The sequence below is a fragment of the Apium graveolens genome, unplaced genomic scaffold (genome assembly GCF_009905375.1).
Source record: "Apium graveolens cultivar Ventura unplaced genomic scaffold, ASM990537v1 ctg4471, whole genome shotgun sequence".
In the NCBI taxonomy this organism is placed as follows: Eukaryota; Viridiplantae; Streptophyta; class Magnoliopsida; order Apiales; family Apiaceae; genus Apium; species Apium graveolens.
This window is the reverse complement of record NW_027418555.1, coordinates 126700-152853: the sequence shown is the minus strand read 5'-3', so window position 1 is coordinate 152853 and position 26154 is coordinate 126700. Positions and strand designations below refer to the sequence as shown.

Below are 26154 nucleotides of genomic sequence, written 5' to 3'. Positions count from 1 at the left end.
CTCTTTCCAGTTTCCACTGCTTAGCAAATTTTGAGTTGTTTTGCCAGAGTTAGTCCAAGTTCTGATAATCTCTCTCTCCTTTTCTAACTCAGTTTTTAGAGATTCATTCATTTTTAGCACTTCATCCCTTACATAAAAAGCATCATCTCTATCCTGCTGAGTTTGATGGAACATGACTAACTCTTTTTCTAAGAAATCATTTCTTTTCCTAAAAGCAAGATTTTCAGAAGTTAATCTTTCACATGTTAAAGTTTGATCTCTATAACTAACAAACATGGTTTTAAGATATCTTCTCAACTCATTAATATCATCAGTATGAAAAGCATAAGTAGTCTGAGGTACCTTTGTTTCAGCAGCTTCAGAACTGCTCTCAGAACTTGATTTATCAGCATTTGCCATCAATGCATAGTTCTCTTCACTTTCAGAGTCTGAGGTGTCTGTCCAGCTTTTCTGCTTTGTGACAAGAGCTTTGCCTTTGTCACTCTTGGTCTTCTTGCAATCAGGAGATATGTGGCCTTTCTCACCACAATTATAACATTTAACATTAGCGTAATCTCCTCTGTCAGACTTTCCTCCTCTTCCTTCAGATCTTCTGAAATTCTTCTTATCAGAACTTATGCCTTTCCTGGAAAACTTCTTTCCCTTCCTGAACTTCCTGTATGCAATCTTTGTGATTCCTTTCACCATAAGAGCACACAGCTTCATCATCTCCTCATCAACATCAGTTTCAGGCAAGCTTTCAGAATCTGAGTCATCATCACTCTCAGAACTTGATGACTCGGTATCAGACTTTATGATAAGAGCTTTACCCTTGTCTTTCTTTGAGGAAGGTGGTTTGGGGGATTCCTCTTCAGCCTTGAGAGCAACTGTCCTTGACTTTCCTCCTTTCCTCTTGCTTCTTTGTTCCATCTCAAGTTCATGAGTCTTGAGCATTCCATATATTTCATCAAGAGTTGTCTCATCAAGATTGTAGTTGTCTCTTATTGTTGTTGCCTTCAAATCCCAACATTCAGGAAGAGCTAACAGGAATTTAAGGTTTGTATCTTCAAGATCATACTCCTTATTAACCAATGACAAGTCATTCAAGAGTTTGACAAATCTATCATATACATCAGTCAATGACTCATTAGTCTTAGAGTCAAAGTGTTCATACTCTTGAGTGAGTATTGTCTTCCTGTTCTTCTTAACTGTTTCAGTTCCTTGACACCTTGTCTCCAGTGCATCCCATATCTCCTTAGCAGTCTTGCAGTTGATTACCCTATTTGACATTACATTATCAATGGCACTATGCAATAAGTGTCGTACCTTGGCATCCTTAGCAATATATGCTATATCTTCAGCAGTGTAATCACTCTTTTCCTTTGGTACGGTCTTTGCTGCTTCACCTGCAACTACAACAGCGAGCTTGGTAGGTTTGTGAGGCCCTTCCTTGATTCTATCAAGGTATTCTGGATCTGTTGCTTCCAGAAACATGGTCATCCTTACCTTCCATATGGGATATTCAGATGGTCTCAATATGGGAACTCTGATAGTCTCATATCGACTCTGAGTTGATGTCTTTGATGATTCCTCAGTTTTGGTAGGCTTAGTTGGAGTTTCTGTGTCAGACATGATTGTGTTTGGATCTTTAACTGTATGTGTGTTAACAGAAGGCTCTGATACCACTTGTTAGGTCACACTTTCACTGTAGAGGGGGTGAATACAGTGTTTATTACAATCAAATCAAACTTCAAGAACTTATGTAACAGAAAACAAACTTTATTGAAACAATAAACTCTGTTACAATCTGGAACTGTTATCTCTCAGTGATGAACAAAATATCACGAGAGCTGCTAGGGTTACAGTAAATAATATTCTCGATAATGATAACACTTATAGTGTAAACCCTATATCTGTGTTTATATACTACACAGTTACAAGATAATCGCTAATTGATATGGAATATAATTCTGCTTCCTAATATATATCAATCAGATATCTTCTATTCCAAGTATTCCATTCTTCACGGAATTCCTTCTTCATGCATATCTCTTCTTATGTTTATCTTGATCTTCTTAACTTTAATCAGCTACTGTCCTTATCTGATCGTCCTTCAGCACTTAAGTTCTGATATCTATCTCCTGATGCTTATCTCCTGATAACATAAGTACTGATATCCCTTAAGTTCTGACGTCCAGTATAAGTACTGATCAGTTAAGTACTGATTTGTTCTGTTCAAATAAGATCTGAAATCTAAACATAAAACATATTAGCCATGACATTATCAAATATATCTAACATTCTCAACAAGATTGCCAACATAAGGAAAACTTGGAGGGAGCCCAATGCCTTGCCCAGAACCTTACTCATTCAAGAAAGGGGAACTACAATTCACAAATCACCTCATTGGTTGATGGAATTCAGAGATGATAAAGGAGTCAGAAGATTTTTCAGATTTGAAGACCAACTAAAGATTGCCAGCAATGAAACTCTCAAAGAAATGCAATCTAAGTTGGATATCAGTGATGAAGATGAAGCTGAATTCTTCAGACAACTCCAACTCCAAATTGAGGAAAATGACAAAGGGCTAGGAAAGAAAACCAGGGATCAAAGAAGAAAAAGATGATTTGCTAAGGCTAGAGGAGCATCCTTGGAAATACTGTAAATCTTCAATTACCTTCTAGTACATACACTTTTGCAGCACTTTTGAATTTCTACTTAGTTTCAGTTCATATATTTGTTAAGTGTTTTGTTATCATCAAGTTAACCTTGAATTTATGTCTACAATTCTTATAGACATAAATAGGGGGAGATTGTTAGGAATATATGTGCATTAGTTTGATGATATGTTTAACAAAACACTTAAGTAGAAATCTAGTGTTTGTAGCCTCAACGGATAAGACCATTTTGGCTATCCGTTGATGGTGTAGCTTTACTTAGAAATAAGTCTAGTGTTGTAGCACATTTCAGTCTCTGAATTTGAGATATAAATTCTTAAATGTTGAGGGAAATTATAAGTCATGTTGACTACTAGAGGATATGCAGATAGGAAGGCCAATTGTAAGTATTTCATGCCTTGTAATTTTGTATAAATGAAATGGTGTCAACGGATAACTTAAAGACCTTCAACGGATGAGAAACAAAGCTTCAACGGATGTCTCTAAAGCTTCAACGGATAACATCCTTCAACGGATGAGTGCATCAACGGATAGAGCTTCAACTGCTAACACATCAACGGATAAAGCCATCAACGGATGAAGGTTTCAACGGATGTTCTGTTAAATAGCAGTTGACAAGTGGTAGTTGTACCTACAAACAGAGGCACATGGGTTGACAGAGACAACTGAGATGTGGTAGCCTATTTCAGGAACATCAGAAAAAGCAGCCGTTCTACTCTAGTATAAAGAGGCAATAGTCAACAATGCACTGGAGTAAAATGGAGAAGAAACAAGTGGAGAACTTATTTTATTATTGTACTTTTTATCTTTGTCTTCACTTGTAAACTTGGTGATATATAAACCAAGTAGCAGCTAGTAATTAGAAAAGAATTTTTCCAGTGCTGTTTAGAAAAATCTTGAGAGAAAAATTATCTAGTTTGTATTAGGACGCAGCTGTGATCAACTTCTTGAATCACAGATTTTCTGAAATACCATCTCTGGTGGAACAACAATCCACCAGAAAAGTTTTTAAGGTCTGTTGTGTTCTTTACATTAGTGTTTGAATATATATCTGTCAGTATTAGCTTAAAGCAATTCATACACTTGTTTATCTTAAACACATAGCCTTTGAAACTGCTCAAAACTTGAAAAAGTTTTGAGATTTACATTCAATCCCCCTTCTGTAAATCTCATTGTTAGTTCATTAGGAATAACAATTGCTTTTGTTCTTCACCTTGGCTATAAATACATGGCCTTGGTGAATGTAAAACTTGCACACAAGCATCCTATTACATGCTTTCTATCTCCCTCCGATTCATTGTTTCCCTCTTAGATTTAGTAGCCCCTTCTAATATTATTAAAGCTAGTATATTACAACACGTTATCAGCACGAAGCTCTGCCGAAACTAAGAAGGTATAATTTTAATTTAAATATACATATATATGAGTAGACGTGATTACACCCTCTACATATAATTCAAATATATATAACCGGAGTAGACGTGGTTACACCCTCTACTAATAATTTAAATATATATGGCCGGAGCACCGCCTATTAAAATTATTTTACGGTACCATTTAATTTTGGGTAATACCGAAGTATAGTGGGAACCTTAATTTATAAATTGCATACTTTTCAGATAATAATTTTTTTTGCCCCTAACTAACTTATGCAGGATTGTCCACTTTAATTTATTATTGGTCGGAGATAACCTGCATACGCAGACGTCCGTATGGCGGGTGAAAATCCATTTGTCATTTTATATATAGATATGTTTATAATATCAATGATAATAATGATATATACATTGATTATTGCGTACTTGTTAACGCACCCGATTAACTAGGATTTTATGTAATATTTACATTGATGAATTAAAATTTAATAATTTTCATGTTAATTCAGATTTAGTATGACAAATATTACAAGCTTGTCGTTCGTTGCCTTGGACATTTCTGGCGATAATTATTTATCATGGGTACAAGATGTAAAGTTGCACTTGGGTTAAAAGAAATTAAGCGATACAATAAAGGCAGAAAATAAATCCACAGCCGAAGAAAACTTTACCTCTATAATTTTTCTCTGACACCACATGCATGAAGATTTAAAATCCGAGTACTTAGAAGTCGAGGATCCCTTTATTTTATGGGAAAATCTAAAGGATAGGTTCGATCACCAGAAACTAGTTTATCTACCTGCAGCTGAAAATGATTGGGCTAATTTAAGACTTCAGGATTTTAAGAGTGTCCGAGCATATAGCTCTGCTTTGTTCAAAATAAGTTCTTGGCTTATTATGTGTGGTGAGAAAGTTACGGAAAAAAGAAAAATCGATAAAACACTATCAACTTTTCACCCCAACAATATCAACTTAGCAGAGATGTATAGGGAGCGCAAATTTACTAAGTTCGGGGATCTTCTATCAACTCTCCTCGTTGCTGAACAGAATCATGAATTGGTGATTAAGAATCATCAATCCCGTCCAACAGGATTTGCCCCATTACCTGAAATAAATAACATGTCATTCCAGCAGAATGTACATGGAAAAGGGTATAGAGGTGGACGGGGCCAATGGCGATACCGTGGACGAGGTCGGAGCCACGGGCATTTTCGTCCATATAACAACTCTGGTCACCGGAAGTGGCAATCTGAATCACAGAGTAAAAGAAAGGCAACACGAGGAGGAAAAACTGAAAATGTTTGATATAGGTGTGGCATGGATGGGCACTGGACACGTAATTGTCATGCCCCAGATCATCTTGTTAAACTATACCAATCTTCACAAAAATCAAAAGAGAAAATGGTAGAAACAAATTTCGCCAACAATAACATAGATGATTTCCCGAGAATCACAACTAGAGGAATAAGCATTAATGGTCCGAATGAACCTAACGAAACTCCCATATGGGAGGCTGAAGATTAGTTTCATATAATTACTATAGTAGTGTGTATTGTGTGCTTTATTTTGTTTGAACTATGTAGTGTGTTATGTTCTTATCAAATAAATTATGTTTCTTAATTATATACAGAATGGATTCTGAAGATATGTGCATTGCTGATTGTGGTACAACTCATACGATTCTACAGAACCGAAAATATTTTACTCAAATAACCAAAACCGAAGCTCAAGTCGGAACGATTTCCGGCGTATCTAATATAATCGAAGGTTTTGGAAAAGCTAGTTTATCCTCCCTAATGGTACTCACATACACATTCCAGATGCATTATATTCTAATAAGTCTACTAGAAATCTTCTTAGTTTTAAATATATCCGACTCAATGATTTTCACATCGAAACTACCTCTGAGACTGATAGAGAATATCTTCTTATTACTTCCGCTAATTCTACAAACAAGAAAATCTTAGAAAAGTTTCACTCACTTTTCTCAGGATTATATATGATGAAAATTAGAACTATTGAGTCACACAATGTCATTGCTTCCAAACTCATAGATCCAAAATCTTTTACACTTTGGCATGATAGATTAGGTCATCCTGGCGTCTCTATGATGTGTCGTATTATAGAGAATTCTACTGGTCATCCTCTTAAAGATTTTAAAGTTCTTTCCAACAATGACCTTCCATGTTCAGCATGTTCTTTAGGAAAATTGATTACTCGACCATCCCCTACTAAAGTTCAGCTTGAAAACCCAACTTTTCTAGAAAGGATCCAAGGCGATATATGTGGATCTATACACCCATCATCTGGCCCATTTAGGTACTTTATGGTATTAATCGATGCCTCAACTAGATGGTCTCATGTTTGTCTTCTCTCAACTCGTAATGATGCTTTTGCAAAATTACTTGCCCAAATAATCAAATTACGAGCTCAATTCCCAAATTATTGCATTAAGTCAATTCGTTTAGATAATGCCGGTGAATTCACATCTGCAACTTTTGTCGACTATTGCATGTCTGTAGGTATCTCAGTTGAACACCCATTTCCTCATGTACATACACAAAATGGGTTAGCCGAGTCCTTTATCAAAAGACTCCAACTTATTGCAAGACCGCTGTTGATGAAAGCAAAATTACCTACATCTATTTGGGGTCACGCAATACTTCATGCTGCTAATATTATTAGGATTAGACCAACTTCCTACAACCAACATTCTCCGCTACAACTGGTACTTGGTCAAGTTCCTAATATTTCTCACTTCAAAATTTTCGGAAGTGCTGTATATGTACCGATTGCTCCACCACAAAGATCGAAGATGGGAGCTCAAAGAAGAGTGGGTATCTACGTTGGTTTTGATTCCACATCTATAATTAGATATCTGGAGCCTCTAACCGAAAACTTATTTACCGCAAGATATGCAGATTGTCATTTTGACGAGTCTATGTTTCCTCCCTTAGGGGGAGATAAACATTCAAATAAAGTTAATCCTGACATAACATGGAATGCATCAGGATTATATTTTCTAGATTCACGTACCGGTCAATGTGAACTTGAAGTTAAAAGAATTATTCATATGCAAAATATCGCAAACCAAATGCCTGACGTATTTAACGATTCTAGAAATATAACTAAATCTCATATACCTGCAGTAAATACTCCAGCTAGAATAGATATACCAATTCAAAAATCAGATACAAAAGAATTGGTTACAGAATCAAAGCCACGCCTGAAGCGTGGTAGACCGGTCGGTGCAAAAGATGTTGCACCACGAAAAAGAAAAATAAAGAAAATTGCCCCTGAAGTGACACATGCTCCAGAAGAAGCAAATACCCCTGAAGTGGTATTATCTCCTGAAGAGATTCCAGTCCCTGAAGATACAGGGTTAAACAATCACGAAATTTCAATAAATTATGTGCATGATATGAAATTATGGGATCAAAGTAAAGCCATAATCGATGATGTATTTGTGTATTCCGCAGCATTGGATGTAGACATAAATTTTGATCCTGAACCACAAAGTGTGGATGGATGTCGTCGAAGAAAAGACTGGCCAAAATGGAAAGACGCAATCCAAAAAGAATTAAATTCATTGCGTAAAAGAGAAGTATTTGGACCTGTTGTCCAAACACCAATCGGTGTGAACCCTGTTGGGAATAAATGGGTATTCATAAGAAAACGAAATGAAAAGAATGAAATTATGAGATATAAAGCCCGACTTGTAGCACAGGGGTTTTCTCAAAGGCCTGGAATTGATTATCAAGAGACATACTCGCCAGTGATGGATGGAATTACTTTTCGTTTTATATTAGGTATGGCATCTAAAGAAAAATTGGAAACACGTCTTATGGACGTCGTTACTGCATACCTATATGGTTCACTTGATAGTGAAATTTTTATGAAAATCCCAGAAGGGTTAAAAATGGATCAGTTCAAGAAACCTCGTCATATATACTCCATTAAACTTCAACGATCATTGTATGGGCTGAAACAATCTGGTCATATGTGGTATAACAGACTAAGTCGTTATTTACAAAAGAATGGGTATATTAGTAACCAAATTTCTCCATGTGTTTTTATCAAAAAATCACAATCTGGTTTTGTGATTATTGTTGTATATGTGGATGATTTAAATCTTGTAGGAACAACTACGGAGGTTAATAATGTTGTCATATACTTAAAAACAGAGTTTGAAATGAAAGATCTTGGAAGGACAAAATATTGTCTTGGGATACAAGTCGAGCACTTGTCAACAAGAATTTTCCTCCACCAATCCACATATACAGAAAAGGTTTTGAACAGATTTTACATGGATAAATCTCATCCATTAACTACTCCAATGGTGGTTAGATCTTTAGAGCCTGATAAAGATCCATTTCGACCACGGGAAGACGATGAAGAGATTCTTGGTCCTGAAATCCCATATCTAGGTGCAATTGGTGCACTTATGTATCTTGCAAATAATACAAGGCCAGATATTGCATTTGCTGTGAATTTATTGGCTAGATTTAGCTCTGCTCTGATGTACAGACATTGGAATGGGATCAAACATATATTTCGTTATCTTCGTGGAACAACAGACTTTGGATTATTCTTCCCGGAAAAATCAACATCTCAGTTGATTGGATATGCAGACGCTGGATATTTGTCAGATCCTCATTTTGGTAAATCACAAACTGGATATGTATTTACATATTGCGGTACAACCATTTCCTGGAAATCCACGAAGCAAACTACGGTGGCAACCTCAACAAATCACTCAGAACTCATTGCAATTCATGAAGCCAGTAGAGAATGTGTTTGGTTGCGATCTATCATCAAGAATATTCGGGAATCATGTGGATTACCAGACATCACTAGAAGTCCTACCATTATGTTTGAGGATAACACTGCATGCATTGATCAACTCAAGGAAGGATATATCAAAGGAGATAGGACGAAACACATTTCACCAAAATTCTTCTACACTCATGAGCTTCAAAAGAACGGTGAAATTGATGTGCAACAAATTCGGTTATTGTGACAACCTTACTGATTTATTCACGAAATCATTACCGAATTCAACCTTTAAGAAATTACGACAGAACATTGGAATGCGTCGACTCAAAAATTTGTTTCAACAAAATTCAGAGAATGATTAGTTTTTCCAAGGGGAGATTGTACTTTTTATCCTTCGTCAAAGTTTTTATCTCATTGGGTTTTTCTTTGACAAGGTTTTAACGAGGCAGTCTATGATCCATACCACAATGACAATCAAAGGGGAGTGTTGTGAATTGATTTGCCATGTGGTCAAATATTGTAATAGTAGGGCTAAACTTTAGGAGTAGAAATTTTGATAATACATTGATTGCTTTTGTTCTTCACCTTGGCTATAAATACATGACCTTGGTGAATGTAAAACTACACAGGCATCCTAATACATGCTTTCTATCTCCCTCCGATTCATTCTTTCCCTCTTAGATTTAGTAGCCCCTTCTAATATTATTAAAGCTAGTATATTACAACAATCCTTTCATTTTTCAGTTGAAATACATACACAATATTCCAGATAAGGCCAAGCACATAAGACCTCAGGTGTTCAACAATGGGTCAGATTTTACAATCACAAGTCTTTATAACCATGGTCTAATCCTTACAAGCAGAGATGTGTATGCCTAGCTTTTTTTTCCTTTCAATAACCTCGGTTTTTCCTTGCAAGAAGCAGGAACAGGAACTGTCGTACTGACTCTGGTGACTCTGGTACCTCCTGAAGTAAATCGTAAACCTGGTCTCGTGATGCTACGGAAAATGAAAGTCTAGAAACACCAGACATCGTAATATACAGCACTTGTAACTAAATCAGCTGCATCATAACTTTACATGCCTAAGAGAATCACCACAGATTAAGCAGGTGATACTTCTATAGCTGATGCACTTTAGAACTTCTTGAACCACATGTGTAATTTGGATGATCAACTGAGCTCAGCGCAAGATCAGGATTTGGAGATTCCAATTCAAGTATGACCTACAGTAAGTTTAAGGTAACACCTTTTAAAAAAATAATTAAAATTCAAAATTGTAAATCATAGACTATACAATGTTCATGGTTTTTTATAGAGCGATCAATATTCTTAGATTTGTTCAATAGGAAGGAATGACATGGAAGAGATAACTGAACGGAGAAAATTAGAGGTGGAAGAGAAGATGGAGAGATAACTAAATGCAATGATTAGATTTCTAATGATAAAAACATTGTCCGACCTTTGGTTCTCGATTTCTATTATATAAAGTGGCAGATTGTAAGTAAATGTAGACAAAAAAGCAAGGTTGGATATGATGCACAGAGGAAACTGTGCTTGCTGGAAAGTGCAAATAGGGAAGACCGAGTAACTGAAGTAGGTAACTTATAACTGGTGACATTTCTTATGCAAATTGCATAGGAGCTAAACTTGATTTTTAGGACATAAACATTATTTCATAAAGTTCATATTCTTGTGGAAGCCTACATTAATACACACAAATGTGCATGTTTGTTTGCGGGTGTATTAATAGCATATCTTACCACAACATTTTTGCCATGATGTAGGATTGGAGCAGGAACATAGAGGTTACATTGCGGTCCCATCGACTGAGGAAGAACAATAAGATATATAAATAACTAACTGCGGGTAGATATACAATAATTAAATATATTACAAGTCAGATCCAATATCATAAAATAGAAAAACATAATTAAGCTAAAGCATTAGCTTACCGGCCAAAACCTGCCTATATTGAATCCATTGACAAATGCAATCCCTTTACCCCAGCCAGTAAATGAAATGAAAGAATCATGAACTTCTCCAGCATCAAAACTACCAACATAGAATGCTGGCTCTTCTAAGAACGAGTCTACAAAAGAAAGGAACAAACAGTTGCTAATCTACTTACTACCCGATATCTTTTTAGTGATTAAGACGAGTACAAAAACTTGTACAACCAAAACAGTGAAAATACCTAAGTTAATTATTGGTTTTTTGTGACTAGATATTTTTTTATAGTCCGATTGTGCATTCTGAAATACTGGATTGATCTTCTGGATTTCAGGTATTTTCTGGAAAGGTACTGATACCATATTCCACTTATGGATAGGTTTACCATTTAGATAAACAGAGGACAGAATACCCTGAAACAACACAATAAACCAAAACCACCACAAGCATTCAGCCATAGATGTTTACAATATCAAGAGCACAGGGGTCATGTTGTGTAAAAATGGGGACAATAGTAGTATTACAATCGGTCATGAAATTTTTACCTTCCTGTCAAACATATATAGCCCATAATTCAGACGACCCATGTTTTCAACCTATAAATTTTATAAAAGAACTCAAGGAAGTTAAAGTAAAACATCAAAAATAGTAATAATGAGATTAAGTCTGTGGAGAGACACGGTTTCTTGAAAAACACGAAACACAAAAGTTGAAGAGAACGAAAAGACCTTTCCCAAAAGTCCAGAATCAACAAATTCCGACTTACGATAAATTTTCTACGAATTTTACAAGACTGCTGATTTTGAGAGAAAAAGACCTACGAATTTAATGAATAAAAACGAGAAAAACGAATATGGTGTATTTATAACAATACACAACCCTAAATCTTAACCTACAAGTTATCCATATCAAAACCTCATCCAAATTTTAAGCCCATAACTCTAATTCAATTTTAGATCCTAGTTCTTATCAAATTTTAATCCTTTTATTCAATTATTCAATTATTAATCTAATTCTAAAAATTACGGGATATTACAAGACACTGGAATCATACTAAGATACCTGCATAACCAAGACAGATAAACTTCAGACTGTAGAACTTTTACATAGATAATGCACAAATCACTTTGAAGGTATTACTGTAAGTGATTGATTCTACCAGACTAAAAGATTATATTGAAAAGGACCTACTTGTGCTGTGTCTACAGTTCAGAAAGTAAGGTATCATGAAAGAAAGAAATACTTAACAGAAAAATAAATGACATTATACGTCTTCTATAATGTTAAAATTGTTTTCACGTATTCTTTCCTTGATGCAATGATAAATTTCACAAACTCTATAGGTTGAAGACAAAGAATTTATATTGTTGATCTGTACCTTGCATGTACATTTATGATATGATTCACCTAATATTCTAGCCATAAATCTTATTGCAGCTCTAGGCAATGACAAGAACTACAGATAATTAACACAAAAAATAATAAAAAAGATATTTTTTCCCTAGTATACTAAGAAAAAACACATATTTTCAGAAAAATGTAAGAAGCCAGAGCATTACTTGCAATAGAATTATAGTAAGAATCATCTTATCATTTAAAAAACTCATAAAAAAATTCAATGCAATAAAGCTCTCATTGAAGCCTTTATTGTTCTCGAAATTCTTTGTTACTTGAATCAAAGTCAACTAAGCAAGGTTAAACTTTTCCACCTTATTGAAATTATTTTGATGGTGAATGAGGTAGAGCATCATGTACCAGAATTAGTAATTTGATGGGGGAAATGCAATTGAGATTCGGAAGGCTAATTGCTTGATTTGACCATCTCTCAATTGTCCCAGCATATTTTGGTCGTTTATCTTTTGAAGGACACGAGACAAACACTTGAGCTCTGTCGTGCACCTGTAATAGCAAGTATTTAGGAAATACTATCATTCAGTTGTACTGTATAGAATACTGCTAAGCAAAATAAGAGATTGTTTTGTCCATGCAGAATATACAGCATTGTGTAGTACAATAAAACAAGAAAAAGCACCAATTAAAGAAAATTCGGTCCCTCGAATCAAGAGACATGAATACAAATTCTGACTAAATATCCTAATTTATCATCCAACAGCCAATTGTCTTCCTTTAATTCACATCTTTGTACTCCGCTCAAGCTAAGAAATAGATGCCTTTCATTCCATCTAAAAATAAAAGCTTAGAATTATCCTTCAGTCATAGCATAATCACTTGTAGGATGTATGAGTATTTAATTCTGTAATTGACCATCAGTAAAAAATAAAAAATAGAAAACTCGAGTCGTCGAGCTCTATATCTAGCACATGAGCTAATTGACATCCTGATGAAACATAGGCCACACAAACAAACTTCTTCCAATTATCCTCTATGGAAGTATTATAAATTCTAATTTGTTTAGTTCTATTGTTTTGTATAGGATTAGGAGAAAATTAAATGCCGACTTAGTTCCAGTAAATGCTGACTTATTTCCAGAATAGAGCTTCACTGGACTTCAAATTTTGACTTTCAATACCTAGATTTGTCTCAATCACAGTTTGCACAATCCTTGAACCACAGGCAAGACCTATATTCTGATTCCAGATGACCTAGCCACCACATATTACTCCTCCATGTTACCAGATTACCTCCAAGATAAGTACAATATCCTGCAGTTAATCTTTTTTACCACTAGGGAGCCTGTTTAACCAAGTTGCTATAGGCTTATTGGGTAAGAACATATCTTCAAGTATATTATTTCTCCTATGTGATCGTAATTGATATTGATGGATCCGAGTGCATGAAATTAAATGTTGCAGAAATTATCAAAGGATGTAAATAAGAGAACACAGTACAAAATTCTGAATAGGAATACTTAATGTTTTATATCAGGCCTCAAGATACTTAAAGTTTCTGGATGGAACTGTGATAGGAATTTATGTTACTATGAAGAAGACTATCCAAAAACTACAGATGTACAACAGATTGTTGACATACTTCACAATATCGATCACGAATTCGCAGGGAAAGTATAAAAGACATCAAGAAAGTGATCTCCCATGGTGATTTTAAGATTTTTCTCGTTCTGGGATGTCCAAAAATCAGTCAACTACAATATTTACCTATACGAAGTATTTTCAATCTACTAATTGATTAACTATGTCAGATTTTACAATGCATGAATTTGAACCCACATATCCTTTGTAAGAGGAAAACTGAATTCATTAGTAATTTCAAGGCCAGATGTCATACAACATGCTCAACCAGTATGAGTTCACTTCAATTTCCCATACCCATACTAAACTTTAAACTTAAAAACTTTACAGAAACCCACCTTTGGTATGGATAGAATATTTTTTTTGCCTTCTTGAATGAATTCAGATGCATATAGTACAAGCCCAAACATCTGAAATGCAATTATGTAAATATACCATTAGCCACAGTTGAAATGCAAAACAAAGTTTAAGACTGCTGAATAGAATAGGAAATGACAAGAAAGAGTTGAAAAGATACATTACGAGTGTACCTCTCCAAAGACTTCCATTGAAACTGGGTCATTAGATTCTAAGACATCTGCATGGTCTATTTTGTCAAGCATATCAAACAAAAATGCACTTCTCTGCAGCCTGAAATTCCCATATCCAGTCATTTTGTTATTGCGAGGGAGGGGAGGGAGGGATACGGCACTAAACTGTCCAATCACCCTCCGCAAAGCTGAAAAAGGTACCGTATAAGTAAAAAGTTGAACCATTTATATATCTAATGAGATCTTTAAAAAAATATTCTAAACTAGTATCACCCTGAAACATATCCTGACAACTGTCAGGCTATAACGTCTAGATTTCACTAATCAGTCATGACACTAGGCCTTTAAGGAATTAAAATTTACCAAACTCATAATGGATTCACCATCTGTATCAGGATATTCCTTTTATAGAATAAAACTATAAAAGGGCTCGCTACAAGAGTTGTGGACGGTAACATTTTGAAAGAATATATAAATGAACTTAATGAAAAATCTTTAGGACAGTATTGTTCACTAGTCAGTGTTGATTGTACTTAAGCAGCAAAATGCACTATCCACCCATACATGTGTTTTCATTTGAGATGGTCAAGAATATGTAGGAAAAAATCTTATTCATTTTTGTAATAATAAAATAAGCTTGTGTATAAAAGATTGAAAGATAAATCAATCTATACCTTTAAACTTTGCATTGTCCACGTCACCAAACTCTGAAATGGGTGCATCCTGAAAAACAGGGTGTCAGTTTTAGGGTCGGTGACCCAGTAACTAGTAAGCTGTAGGAATGACATCAGTTCACGTAAAAGTTACAAAAAGAAGTAAGTTGATATCTTCCTCACATAATCATAGGATGTAAGATCAGGCTTGTAGTCAGACTCTCCATCTCCAGTATTTGCACCATTATAAAATCCGAAGTTTGTGCCACCATGTGCCATCTAAACAGCACAAGTACATCACTGTAGTGAGGTACATGTAGATAAGCATTTGCAAGCACAATAAATTATCTAAGGTCATACATAAAGCACAGCAGACCCATTTTTTTCCAAAATTTTTCCAAGGGCAGCTGCTGTAGACTTAGCGTCTGTACGTGCAATATTCTCTCCCCAATGTGTAAGCCATCCAGTGTAGAATTCCCTAAAAAACAAAACTAACCATTAAATTGATGAACAATTAGCTCATAACTTGATGAAAATTGTATTACTGACGCAGAAAGAGGGGGTGATTTCCCAGGTGCATTGAACTCCTTTTGCAATTCGAATATAGGCCAAGGATCATCTCCGGTTGTAAAGTCAACAGCTAGGAAGACATAATTGCAGAATATTAAAAAGCTGATTTTTTTTTTGCTAAATTAAAAAGCTGAATGTTTGGTATATGTATCGACAAATCTCTATTAAGTATATTGCAGTGCCTACCTACACCCTTCAAAATGGTATCATTGTTACACTAGATTGCTACTGGATAAATAAATTACTATTACACGGACCCCCACCCTCACTAAAAGAGTTCAAAACATAAATTTAAATTGTACAAAAAAAGATGCTGTTCCTAGTTCTGAAGAAAGATTAATTACAAGCTTACCTGAATAAACAGTATTACCACGAATTGTTCCTTTCTGGAGAGTTTCCCTAGAACCACCGTCAGTAGTATACCTGCAGTTAAGTCAACAAATAAGATCAAATACATATGCAAGAAAGGGTTAATGATGTGATGACACTCAAAAGTCAAAAGTACATTTTGATAATCTAGGCACATGCATACCTTCAACAATAAATTATTTAAGCACATAAAAGACTTACGAGAGTGCTACTTGTATACGAATTCATAGATAATCCGTATATCATATAACCATGATGTGTACCAAATATAACTACTACCGGCATAACAAGTATACATTTTAGACATCTATAAATCTGGCCAGTGCATTCATCTCCATTTTATGAAAACCAGCAATTTCGATGTTGTGCAGATGGTATCTACATTTGCTTGGACCAAAAAGACTTCTCATCATTGTGTGTCAAACATCGGCACTAATATGAACTGTACCATTAAGATGCCTTGGGTGTCCTCACAAAGCCATCACTCGTACAAATCAATGTGTCGTACAGGTGATGAATCCTACAAACAACATACACACATAGTTCTATCGGATATGCAGTATCTAGGGACCCGTCTGCAACATGAGCATGTAAACTAATGAAAAAACTGTTTAAGACATCAATCTCTCTTTCCGGTGCTTTTCCCTTGATTTCAAGTTTTTTTATATATTTTCCCTTGTCATGGCCCTATGTTAGAAATTTCCTTCTAAAACAATTAAGAAATCATCTCAAGGTTTATAAGAAACACTTCTGTTTTTGAACAAACACAATAACACATATCTTCAAGAACTGCGATTTCTAACTCCAATCACTTTGATAGCATAACGTAGCGACTTAGATGTATTATATATACTTAAACACATGAGAAGCAATATATACTTAAGTCAGATGTGTGAACAGTGTTAGCATATGGAGAAATTTGCAGGGCATTCCTAAGCAGCATAAACTTTGTGTGAAAATTTAATGTGGCATGTAAGAGTTTGTCATTAGCGATGGAAAAATACAAATCTTGTACTAAATTCAACAGCAACGATAGATATCCTCCAACATAATTAATAACAGTCAGAAAGCACTTCACATAACTTACAATGTTAGGTCTTCTCCGAGGTGTGATCTGGCTAACTTAACCAGATGATGCAAGTATGGTTTATCATCTCCATAAGAACCAAATTCATTTTCTATCTGTCATAGCGAAATCAAATACATGATGTTGATAGATAATACATTAAACATAGAATCACTTTATCTTTGTTTGGCTTAGATCTCCACCATAATAACTGATTTATTTAATAAAGGTAACACTATGATGCTTCTCTGGGTCAATCTACTTGATTCCTAGAGAACAACACAGTAACTGCAAAGAAGGTTGCAAAAGTATCCACACTGACCTGGACCATTATTATAGGGCCTCCATTGCTATACAGAAGAGGAGCCACTTTAGGGAGTAAGATACCCCACCATTTTTCAACCTATAATAATCCAAATAACTACTCAATATTAGCATTTCATAATTCCGATACATACCACTGCATATTCTGATATTTTTCTTTTTTTGTAAATTTTCAACATAAACCTCATTAACTTTCACCAATCTAATTACAAAAATAAGAATAAGTAAAAAATCTATTAGATATAAGATTTTGGGATGAGATACTGAGATATTGATCAGAAAACTATTTTCTAGTAATAGCATTGTTGCTAACCCTTCTTCCATATATTACAACAATCTGTCTGTTATTATAAGTTATAACACAGTTGCATGGAATTAAGTAGACTATATGCTTAGGAAAAAAAGTAGACTATTATGATATATTATTAGTCGGTTCAAGCAATTTGACTTCTACATGCTTCATGCTAATTGCTAAGATATACAGACCGGAACAGAAAACAACAACCTTCAGTAAACAAGTGCGAAATGGAAACTTACTCCTACCTTTATAAATGTACTATTATAAAAGACAACCTGCACTAATGCATACCAAGTCAAGGAAAGCAGGGTCTGATGATCTAAGTCTCAAAGCTGGTTCGATTGAAAGTAACCAAGCTGGGAAACCACCCAAATCCCACTCTGCAGCAAAAAATAAGTTAAATGCTGGACACCACTCTTATCTTTGGCATTCTTACAAATAAAAAGTCAACAACAAAAAAAATTACAAGGACATTAATGTATTTAACACTTAACAGAACCAGTGACAACATTGCGGATTAACAAAAAGATATTGTTGCAATAACAGAATATTCTACGAACTTAGAGCTTTAATAAGCTTATTGTTGTGACTAACCTCCGCATATATAAGGCCCAGCTCTAAGCATAACCACGAAATCTAGCTTCTTACAAAGTTGTAGAAATGCGACTACATCTGCAATACCCTCAAATACAAGTTGGCCTTGCCTTGGTTCATGCAAATTCCAAGGAACATAGGTTTGAATAGCATTTAAACCCAAAGCCTTTGCCCGCAAAAGTCTATCTTCCCAGTACTGTATCCACAAAAGGTTAAACTTTATTACATAAATATCAAACACTAGACTTGGCAATAAATTAATTACAAAACTATTTAAGAATTAAAAGTCATGAAGCTCATTACAATTGACAATCAACACAGAAGTTTAGAAAATGCAACACTTAACTGTCATAAAACTCGAAAGCCAAGTTATTTTAATGCAAATCAAAATACATTCAGAAAATAGTTATTATAAGTCTATAATCCATTCTGTACATAAAAACACTGTAAAAACTAAAAAAATGACTCGCAAAAAGACAACACTGAATTCAAATCATTAGATAAACTTAAATTACCCGTTACCACTTACTTGTCAGCTTGTCGTATTAATTTAGTTAGCTTGTTCTAAAACAAAGCTATAGAGCAAAAATATAAAATGGTCAAAAAACAAGAGTTTACCTCAGGAAGAACACGAAAATAATGAAGATCACCTCCAATAATTCGAAAAGGCTTCCCATCTTTCCAGAACATATCATCAGCAATCTCAAATTTACGAGTAGTATCCTGATCATCACAAGTCTTACACATATCATCAAACAAACAATGAACTCACATTTTTCTCTAATAACAATTCATAAAGTAAAATAAACAAACAGCAATCACAAAAAGGTAGTTCAATTAAACAGATTTTAATTAGTAACAACGTGTAAAGTTTATCAATAAACAAGCAGTCTAAATGTATCTACACAGAGAGAGCGAGAGAGAGAGAGGGAGAGGGAGGGAGAGAGAGAGAGAGAGAGGGAAGGAGAGAGAGAGAGAGAGGGAAGGGGAGAGAGAGAGAGAGAGAGAGAGAGAGAGAGAGAGAGAGAGAGAGAGAGAGAGAGAGAGAGAGAGAGAGAGAGATGTGTTTACATTATGGAGCTGGTGCGAAGTGGAGCAGGAGAGAGAAGAAAATACAGATAATAAAAAGAAGAAGATCGAAACTGTTGTTCTAAATTCGAAGAGAATTTGCAATTTCGCCATTTTTAGTAGATAAATGATTCTTCTGAGTTCACTTGCTATTTACTACACAAACACAACTAACTGAACTGTTATTGTGCTTTTTTCTGATGTAAAGTCAATGGTGGTTGACTGGTTAACACATGATTCACATGTTTTACTTTAACAGTCAATCAAATGTTATAGTTCTGTCCCGTATGTTGGGCCTTTGTTTGGCCCAATCCAGGATTTCCTTAAGCTGACAACTGGGTTTCATTTTAGCACTCTTGGGCCAGCTTTCAAATTAGCAGGCCATATTCATTGTAACAAATATATTTTGGCTGCCGGTTTGATTAATTGTAAAAATTAATATTAGTTATTCTTTATTTTTTATCTTAATACTCTCTTTTTTTTCTGAATATGAAACTGCAATTTTCTACAAAAATAACTATTTTGATTCAAAACTACATAAATTAATATGAATTACACTTTTTTTTAACAAATATGACTTGTAACCTTATAAATGAGAATTATTCAACCGTGCTTATATATATTATACAAAGGAATTGAAGGTGATGAACGGATGATTCAAAATTTGCAAATATATAAAAAACAAGCATATATAGCTTGAAACATACTTTTTTGCTAGATACTTCTACTATTAGCTGCTTCAAGTTTTTGGGGAATCTCTGCAAAATATTCAAATTGGTAGAATTGTCACTGGATGCACATTCTTATCAAATGCATAACATTTACGTACAGGGGCGGAACCCGAATTTCATAAGAGAGGAAGCATCACTTACATTAAAATAAATATATTATTGTCTCATAATGCATTAATCTAATTTAATACATAACTACTAATTTCTAATGATCGTTGTTTCTTGCAACTGAATCCTACAGGATGTCATGTTTTCAAAACGACATAATATTACTTCCTTATTAATTTTACAAAAAAAAATCCTTCTCAATATATACTACCAAACTATCATTTATCCACTCATCTCCCATCGATTTCTCAAATTTGTCTTTACTATATTCATTGCCGAAAAAACTCTTTCTACCGAAATTGTGACCAGGGGTAAAAGTATTGCCAATTCAATTAACCGGTACACCAATGAAAAAGTGTTGAAAAATTCTTATCTTATTTGACGTCATATATATACTATAAACAAGATACTATGTATGTTTGGAGGGGTAATGGACCCCAGTCCCCTTTTCCTTCCGCTTCTGTTTATGTATAAGTTAGTTATAAGCTATTCCGATCAAGTAACGCAGCAGTATACGAAAGGATCGAATAAATTACTTAAATCGAATAACGCAGCATGCGAAAGGACAGAGTAAATTACTTATAAAATATTCCGATCGAGTAACGCAGCATGCGAAAGGACCGAGTACAAATCATACATGTGAACTAAGGTATAGTCAATATTGATCATTTGAGTCTGGGGATTGAATCCCACTTGCAACCACATCACCATCACAAATAACAACACAACACCCAGCATCAGGCTTCATGGGTCCAAAGTCCTAGCATCTGTCTTTGTCCATTTCCTGTTCCTGTACTACAGTTCTAACAGTATTATACCATTATATACCTCTTCAATTATACATCCATCTTTATATTTTATTTAACACAGATTATCCTGTATATTCTAATTCAAAGAATCCTATGCTTTTTTTACATGCAGCGCCTGCAATTCAATCAGAGATCACTCGTTTTATTCAAAGACCGGGGATGTGAATACTTAAGTTACCGATTCTCCTAAAAACTCGTGACTATTGACAGTTGGCCTGAATGCGATCTTTTATATCGACATCTCTCTCAACCGATTAAATTTGATTCGAGTGATAACATTACATGTAATAGTGATCTTGACACCTTGAATGTATATGTACTGTACGTGTATGAAATTACTCCCTCCGTCCCAAAATATTATTCTCGTTTTGTCTTTTTTACTGTACATGATAAGCGATTGACTGCTAATTTACGTCTAATTTATAATATCAAACGTAGTTAAAAGTGATTTTGTTGGATTCGTATTTATGAGTACTTTAATATAATAAAGTTTTTATTTGTAATGCTAATACGAAATTAAAGATATTACTAATTAAAAGTGTGCATTGGCAAACGTGTCTAACACAAATAGGAAACGTTTTTAAGCACGAGGAGTACCATTTCCCAACTATACTACATGTGACACACGAGCGGAGAGCCGCAGACACATGCATGTGTGTGTTTACATGCATTCATATTTGATATTTTTTGGTTGTCCAAATTTATTAAATTTCAGCTTTAATGCAAGATCTAGGAAGTACTAGTTGGCTATCTATATAGATGATCTTGAATTAATATATACAGCTCTGAGTACCTCGTAACGAATTAATCGATTAACGGGTCGAATCAATAATTTTTGGAACCATCGATACAACAACACCAGCTCCAATGTATTACCACTGTCTCGTTCATTTCTCTATACTTTTTTTTGAGACATCTCTCTCAATTCTCTATATTTTAAAAATAATAAAATTTTATACAAATCAACTATACAACCACTCATTTTCATTAAGGGTGAAAACGAGTCGAATAGGTACGAATAATAGTAAGGTCAGATTCGGCTCAAATTTATAAATACTCGTTCGGATTCGGTCCAGATTTGAATTAAAATTTCTACTTTTTACTCATATTCGACTCGAATTCGATGCAACATCCCATATGTATATAATCCGGTGGGACGTAGGAGTAAAGAACTGGCTAGTACTATTGTGGTAGACATTCTAAATCAGATGATAGAATTGCACTAATTGTTTCACCATGTAAAATGGATAGCTGTATAGATGACTGTGAATTAGTGTCTTTTCATTTTCTTCAATAATTTGTGCATCACTTTCATGAGAATATCAAATCCAACACAATGTACGACCTATATACTACCCTCCCAATAGCCTTATAGGCCCATGCAATCAACATCCTTATAGCTAGAGTTAGGGTACTGCAAATTTCAAACCAACATGCATTCCATTTTCTATTGTCCACCGTTCATATTGTAGACTTGTTGGGGTAAGGAATCACGAGCCGATTGAAAATTTATATAATTATTTCAAGTTTTTGCTGATTGAATAGCTAGCAGCTGAAGGTTTGAGATTTAACAAGGCCCCAAAAGTTAACAAAAGGTAGGAGCTAGTACTAGTAGTACCAAAAAATGTGTATCTTCTGTAGAAATATGGAATGCTAATTCATCAAAAGTACCTTAATTACGACGATAATCTAATTAATTAATCGCGATGGTCTGGATGATCATCAGCAGTAGCAGGAGCATTGCATGCACCCTGGAGAGCAAGAATTTCAGCATGTGAAAGTGGCCTTAATCCCAGAAAATCTCTTGTCATACCATCATCATGCTTAAGAACAGCAGCACTTTTTCGAAACTGATCTTCTTCGATGTTTCCGCAATCTTGATCATCTTTCTTTTGATTCAGGAAACCATAATCTTGATCATCAACAAAGCCCTGAGTCATCATCATATCTTGAAGAAAAGAGTGAGCTGAAGATAGTTGATGATACTGATCTGCAGTTTGTACTGGTGGAGCAGCTTTGTTCCCAAATGAAGACAAGAACTCAGTAGACAGATGGTGTTGGTCACGTGAGGACAAGTGCAGACCAAAGCCAGTTGTTGTATTGGAAGTCACGTGAGCCTGGTTGTGGGGCATGATCATGCCTGAATCACTTGTACTCATTGTTGCACCCATCTGGGCTGCTTTCTGTAACAATGCAGTTGCAGACATGTGTGGGGAGTTGCCTCCTGTTGTTGTGTTCATCAGTCCAGGCCCAGTGAGAAAATGTATAGGCCCACCATGTTCAGTTAGGCTAGGGTTAGGGCTTGGATTAACACTGTAATGCTGTTGGTTGATTAATGGATTAGTACTGAAAGTTTGTGGCTCTTGTTTCATGATGTGTGCATGTGGATTATCAAAAGTCATCAGATTGGTGTTGAATGTATGAGGTTGAAATTTAGAAGCAAGAAGTGGCTGATGAATGTTTGCAGTTGCAATAGATTTTGCACTTTCTTCAGCTAGTGCATCACAGAAGGCTCTATGTGTTATAAAACTGTCCCTCCTGATAATCACAAACCATTCACAACAAAAACAATTAATCTAACTCATTCACTTTAAAAATTGTCAAAAACCAACAAAAACCAAGAACACAAAACAACTAATTAATAATGTATTATGGCCATTTTCTTTTCTTGGTTATTGTGCAATCAGCAATTATCCCAATGCATATCTCTAGCTAGAAACATCAGCCTATCAAGCTAGAACTCAAAAACAATACTCTAATAACACACACACACACAGAGAGAGAGAGAGACATGTCTATATGAAAAATGATTTGAAATGGGAGATTTACCTAGAGAAGAGAGTACCACAGTCACATCTATACTCTCTAGTGCCACAAATCTTAGAATGAGCTTTCCAATCTGATTGAACAGCATAACATTTAGTGCATTTTTCACATTTCCATTTCTTCTCTCCATGTTTTCTGCAAAAGTGCTTCTTGATTCCTGTAAGATCTCCAAGTGCCCTTGATGGGTCATGATGAACACAGCTAGCTTCTGGACACACATACACTTTCTTCCTTATCACTTCTTTGCTGTTCCTTTGCTTTAGCTTCCATGGCAAGTTATGCCCTCTTCTATGTAACTGCAAATTCTGATCTCTTTGAAACCCTTTGTTGCATATTTCACATACAAATCTATTGGTTGCCATTAGTGTATGTGGTGACAAAGCTATCACTTCTGCTTCCGGGTCTGTTTGTTTATCCCATAATTAGTAAATCAAGAAAATCAAGATTTCTAGTATAAAAAATCAAGAAAATCAAGACTAATGAAAGGGATTGGAACCTGGATTTCCTGGCAAATTTCTCTTTTTCTTTGGAGGTTCATGAGCCTGCAATCCTGAAGAAACACTTGTTTGATCACCAGAAGCAGAAGTTAAATTAGACATGTTTTCTTCCATCAATGAATGCTCTTGTGGGCTCATCATCATCCCTTTCATCATCATCATCCTACTTCAAAAAACACTCAAACAACTAAAAACCAATCCAATTAAGACACCATCATATATAAGCCACAGATCTAAAGCAAAACCACAACCTAGAAAAGGCTAGACAAAGCAACTGAGAAATGGAAAAAGAGTGTTGTTAAAAGCCCATATATAAGTTTCAACTACCTTTCTTTGTTCATAAACTCTTTGGCATCAAGCCAAGAGACAATTACAGTTTTGTTTTAACTAATTAATATGTAAATAACAAACTGGAAACTACAAAGAATCAGAGTTGACTGAACCTGAACTAGTTAAAACCTCCTTCAACTTATCCAAACTGTATGCTAGCTGATACACATCCAAAAGAACATGGTCTACAAATTCTTATATATTATCCTCTACTCCAAAATAATATTTTCAACAAAAAAAATAATAATACTATACTATTACACAATACAACGTTACATAATACCATATCTCGTTTACTTCACGAGCCGAATAATTCCCGTACCAAAACGACTGTTCAACCATACCGCGTAAATACGAGAAAAAGAAAGAGGTCATGTGGATGAGAAACGATATGCATGTAAAGTCCAGAAAGCTTACAAGATGAGAGTCAGCTCTGTGGTTTAATCTGACGTTCACTTTCTGTTTCTTGGTTTGTTTGATTTCTAAACTCAGATAAATTTTCACACTCTTTTGTTTTTCTTGTTTGTGGAAAAATGTAGTAATTGCTTTTTTATCAAAGTTTCAAGTTTTCTTAACAAGGCACCATGCACCTTTCACTTGTCAATCATAAAGTGTGCCAAAAAGCAGCCAATTACAGAAAGCAAGAAAAATGTTTCATCATTTTGTAATTTTTGTACACACGGATATATAAAATCATAATTATAAACAAGACCAGAAACATTCGAATTCCAACGACCTTAAATTTTAAATTTTATGCGAGGCTAGGGAATTTTACAATGTCTACCATTTCGTAAATATCAATCTAGTGTTCGTGAATTTTAGGTGAATAAGCGAAATTTTTTATAAAATTAAGTGTGGATAGAATAATATAACTTCGTGCACTCATCAATTTTCAAATCTGTACTTAAATTTTGTTTGATTAATAACTGATGTTTTTTTAAACCAATAAATGATGTTATTAATCGATTAAAAATCCGAGTTTTATGTATATATAGTTACATATGCGCACATGAATTGAGCGCGGATAAAATAATGTAAGTCAATCACTATTCATATCAATTTTAAAATCTACTCTCAAAAATCTTAAATTTATAAAGGATTTCAATTTTTGTCAATTGATTGTCACGAATCCGAAATTCACGTATAAATAATTACATGTCTGCATGAGTAAAATTGCACTCCATCCATCTCATTCAAATGTATACGGTTTTTTCAATAATCGATATTCATTTTAAAATATATTTTTATAATTTATTTTTAAATTTTTTTTATTAAACTTTAAACAACAGATTCTTATTCATAAGAAAAAAATTTAAAAACTATTTATATACTATACTATAAATGAAATTTAAAATGCATATCGAGTCTCCATCTCGATTGACTCCGTGACATAGTTTCAATCATTTCACTATCACCACAAATTTAAATTTAACGGTAAATGCCGGCCAAGAAGTAGTGATTGACATGCAAATAGCTTTAAAAATTACTGCAATGGTATTGATTTTAATTTTATTGAATAAAATCTAGTAAACAAATATTATAAATAATTGTAAGATGTCAATTTTTGGAGCCCACATCGTTTATGAAACAGATTTTGTTACAGATTTTTTTAAAGAATATTAAATTTTGG

At 34.5% G+C, this 26154-nt stretch overlaps 3 protein-coding genes across 6 annotated transcripts; 1 reads left to right on the top strand and 2 right to left on the bottom strand.

Annotated features, from left to right (window-relative positions):
• The first annotated feature begins 8339 nt into the window (after positions 1-8339).
• Positions 8340-9053, top strand: LOC141701930 (secreted RxLR effector protein 161-like). Its single transcript, XM_074505560.1, has one exon. The coding sequence runs from the start codon at positions 8340-8342 to the stop codon at positions 9051-9053; it is 714 nt and encodes a 237-aa protein (XP_074361661.1).
• Positions 9054-9526: 473 nt separating this feature from the next.
• Positions 9527-19390, bottom strand: LOC141701931 (beta-galactosidase 17). The gene is made up of 19 exons (XM_074505562.1): positions 19227-19390; positions 18774-18878; positions 18156-18351; positions 17853-17941; positions 17262-17342; positions 16961-17055; positions 15857-15927; positions 15484-15574; positions 15295-15412; positions 15118-15213; positions 14956-15004; positions 14282-14469; positions 14090-14161; positions 12517-12660; positions 11307-11357; positions 11006-11174; positions 10764-10900; positions 10572-10637; positions 9527-10034 (listed from the first exon to the last, which is right to left on the bottom strand). Exons 1-19 carry the CDS (start codon positions 19335-19337, stop codon positions 9930-9932), a joined length of 2034 nt encoding a protein of 677 aa, XP_074361663.1. The 5' UTR covers positions 19338-19390; the 3' UTR covers positions 9527-9929.
• Positions 19391-22372: 2982 nt separating this feature from the next.
• Positions 22373-25081, bottom strand: LOC141701933 (protein indeterminate-domain 12-like). Of its 4 annotated transcripts, none has more exons than XM_074505567.1 (4): positions 24942-25081; positions 24194-24357; positions 23701-24100; positions 22373-23409 (listed from the first exon to the last, which is right to left on the bottom strand). In XM_074505567.1, exons 2-4 carry the CDS (start codon positions 24354-24356, stop codon positions 22569-22571), a joined length of 1404 nt encoding a protein of 467 aa, XP_074361668.1. In that variant the 5' UTR covers position 24357; positions 24942-25081; the 3' UTR covers positions 22373-22568. The 4 variants fall into 4 exon arrangements, with proteins under 4 accessions (XP_074361668.1, XP_074361666.1, XP_074361669.1 ...); XM_074505565.1 differs by lacking the exon at positions 24942-25081 and adding an exon at positions 24808-24881; XM_074505568.1 differs by lacking the exon at positions 24942-25081 and adding an exon at positions 24638-24782.
• Between the last annotated feature and the right edge of the window lie 1073 nt (positions 25082-26154).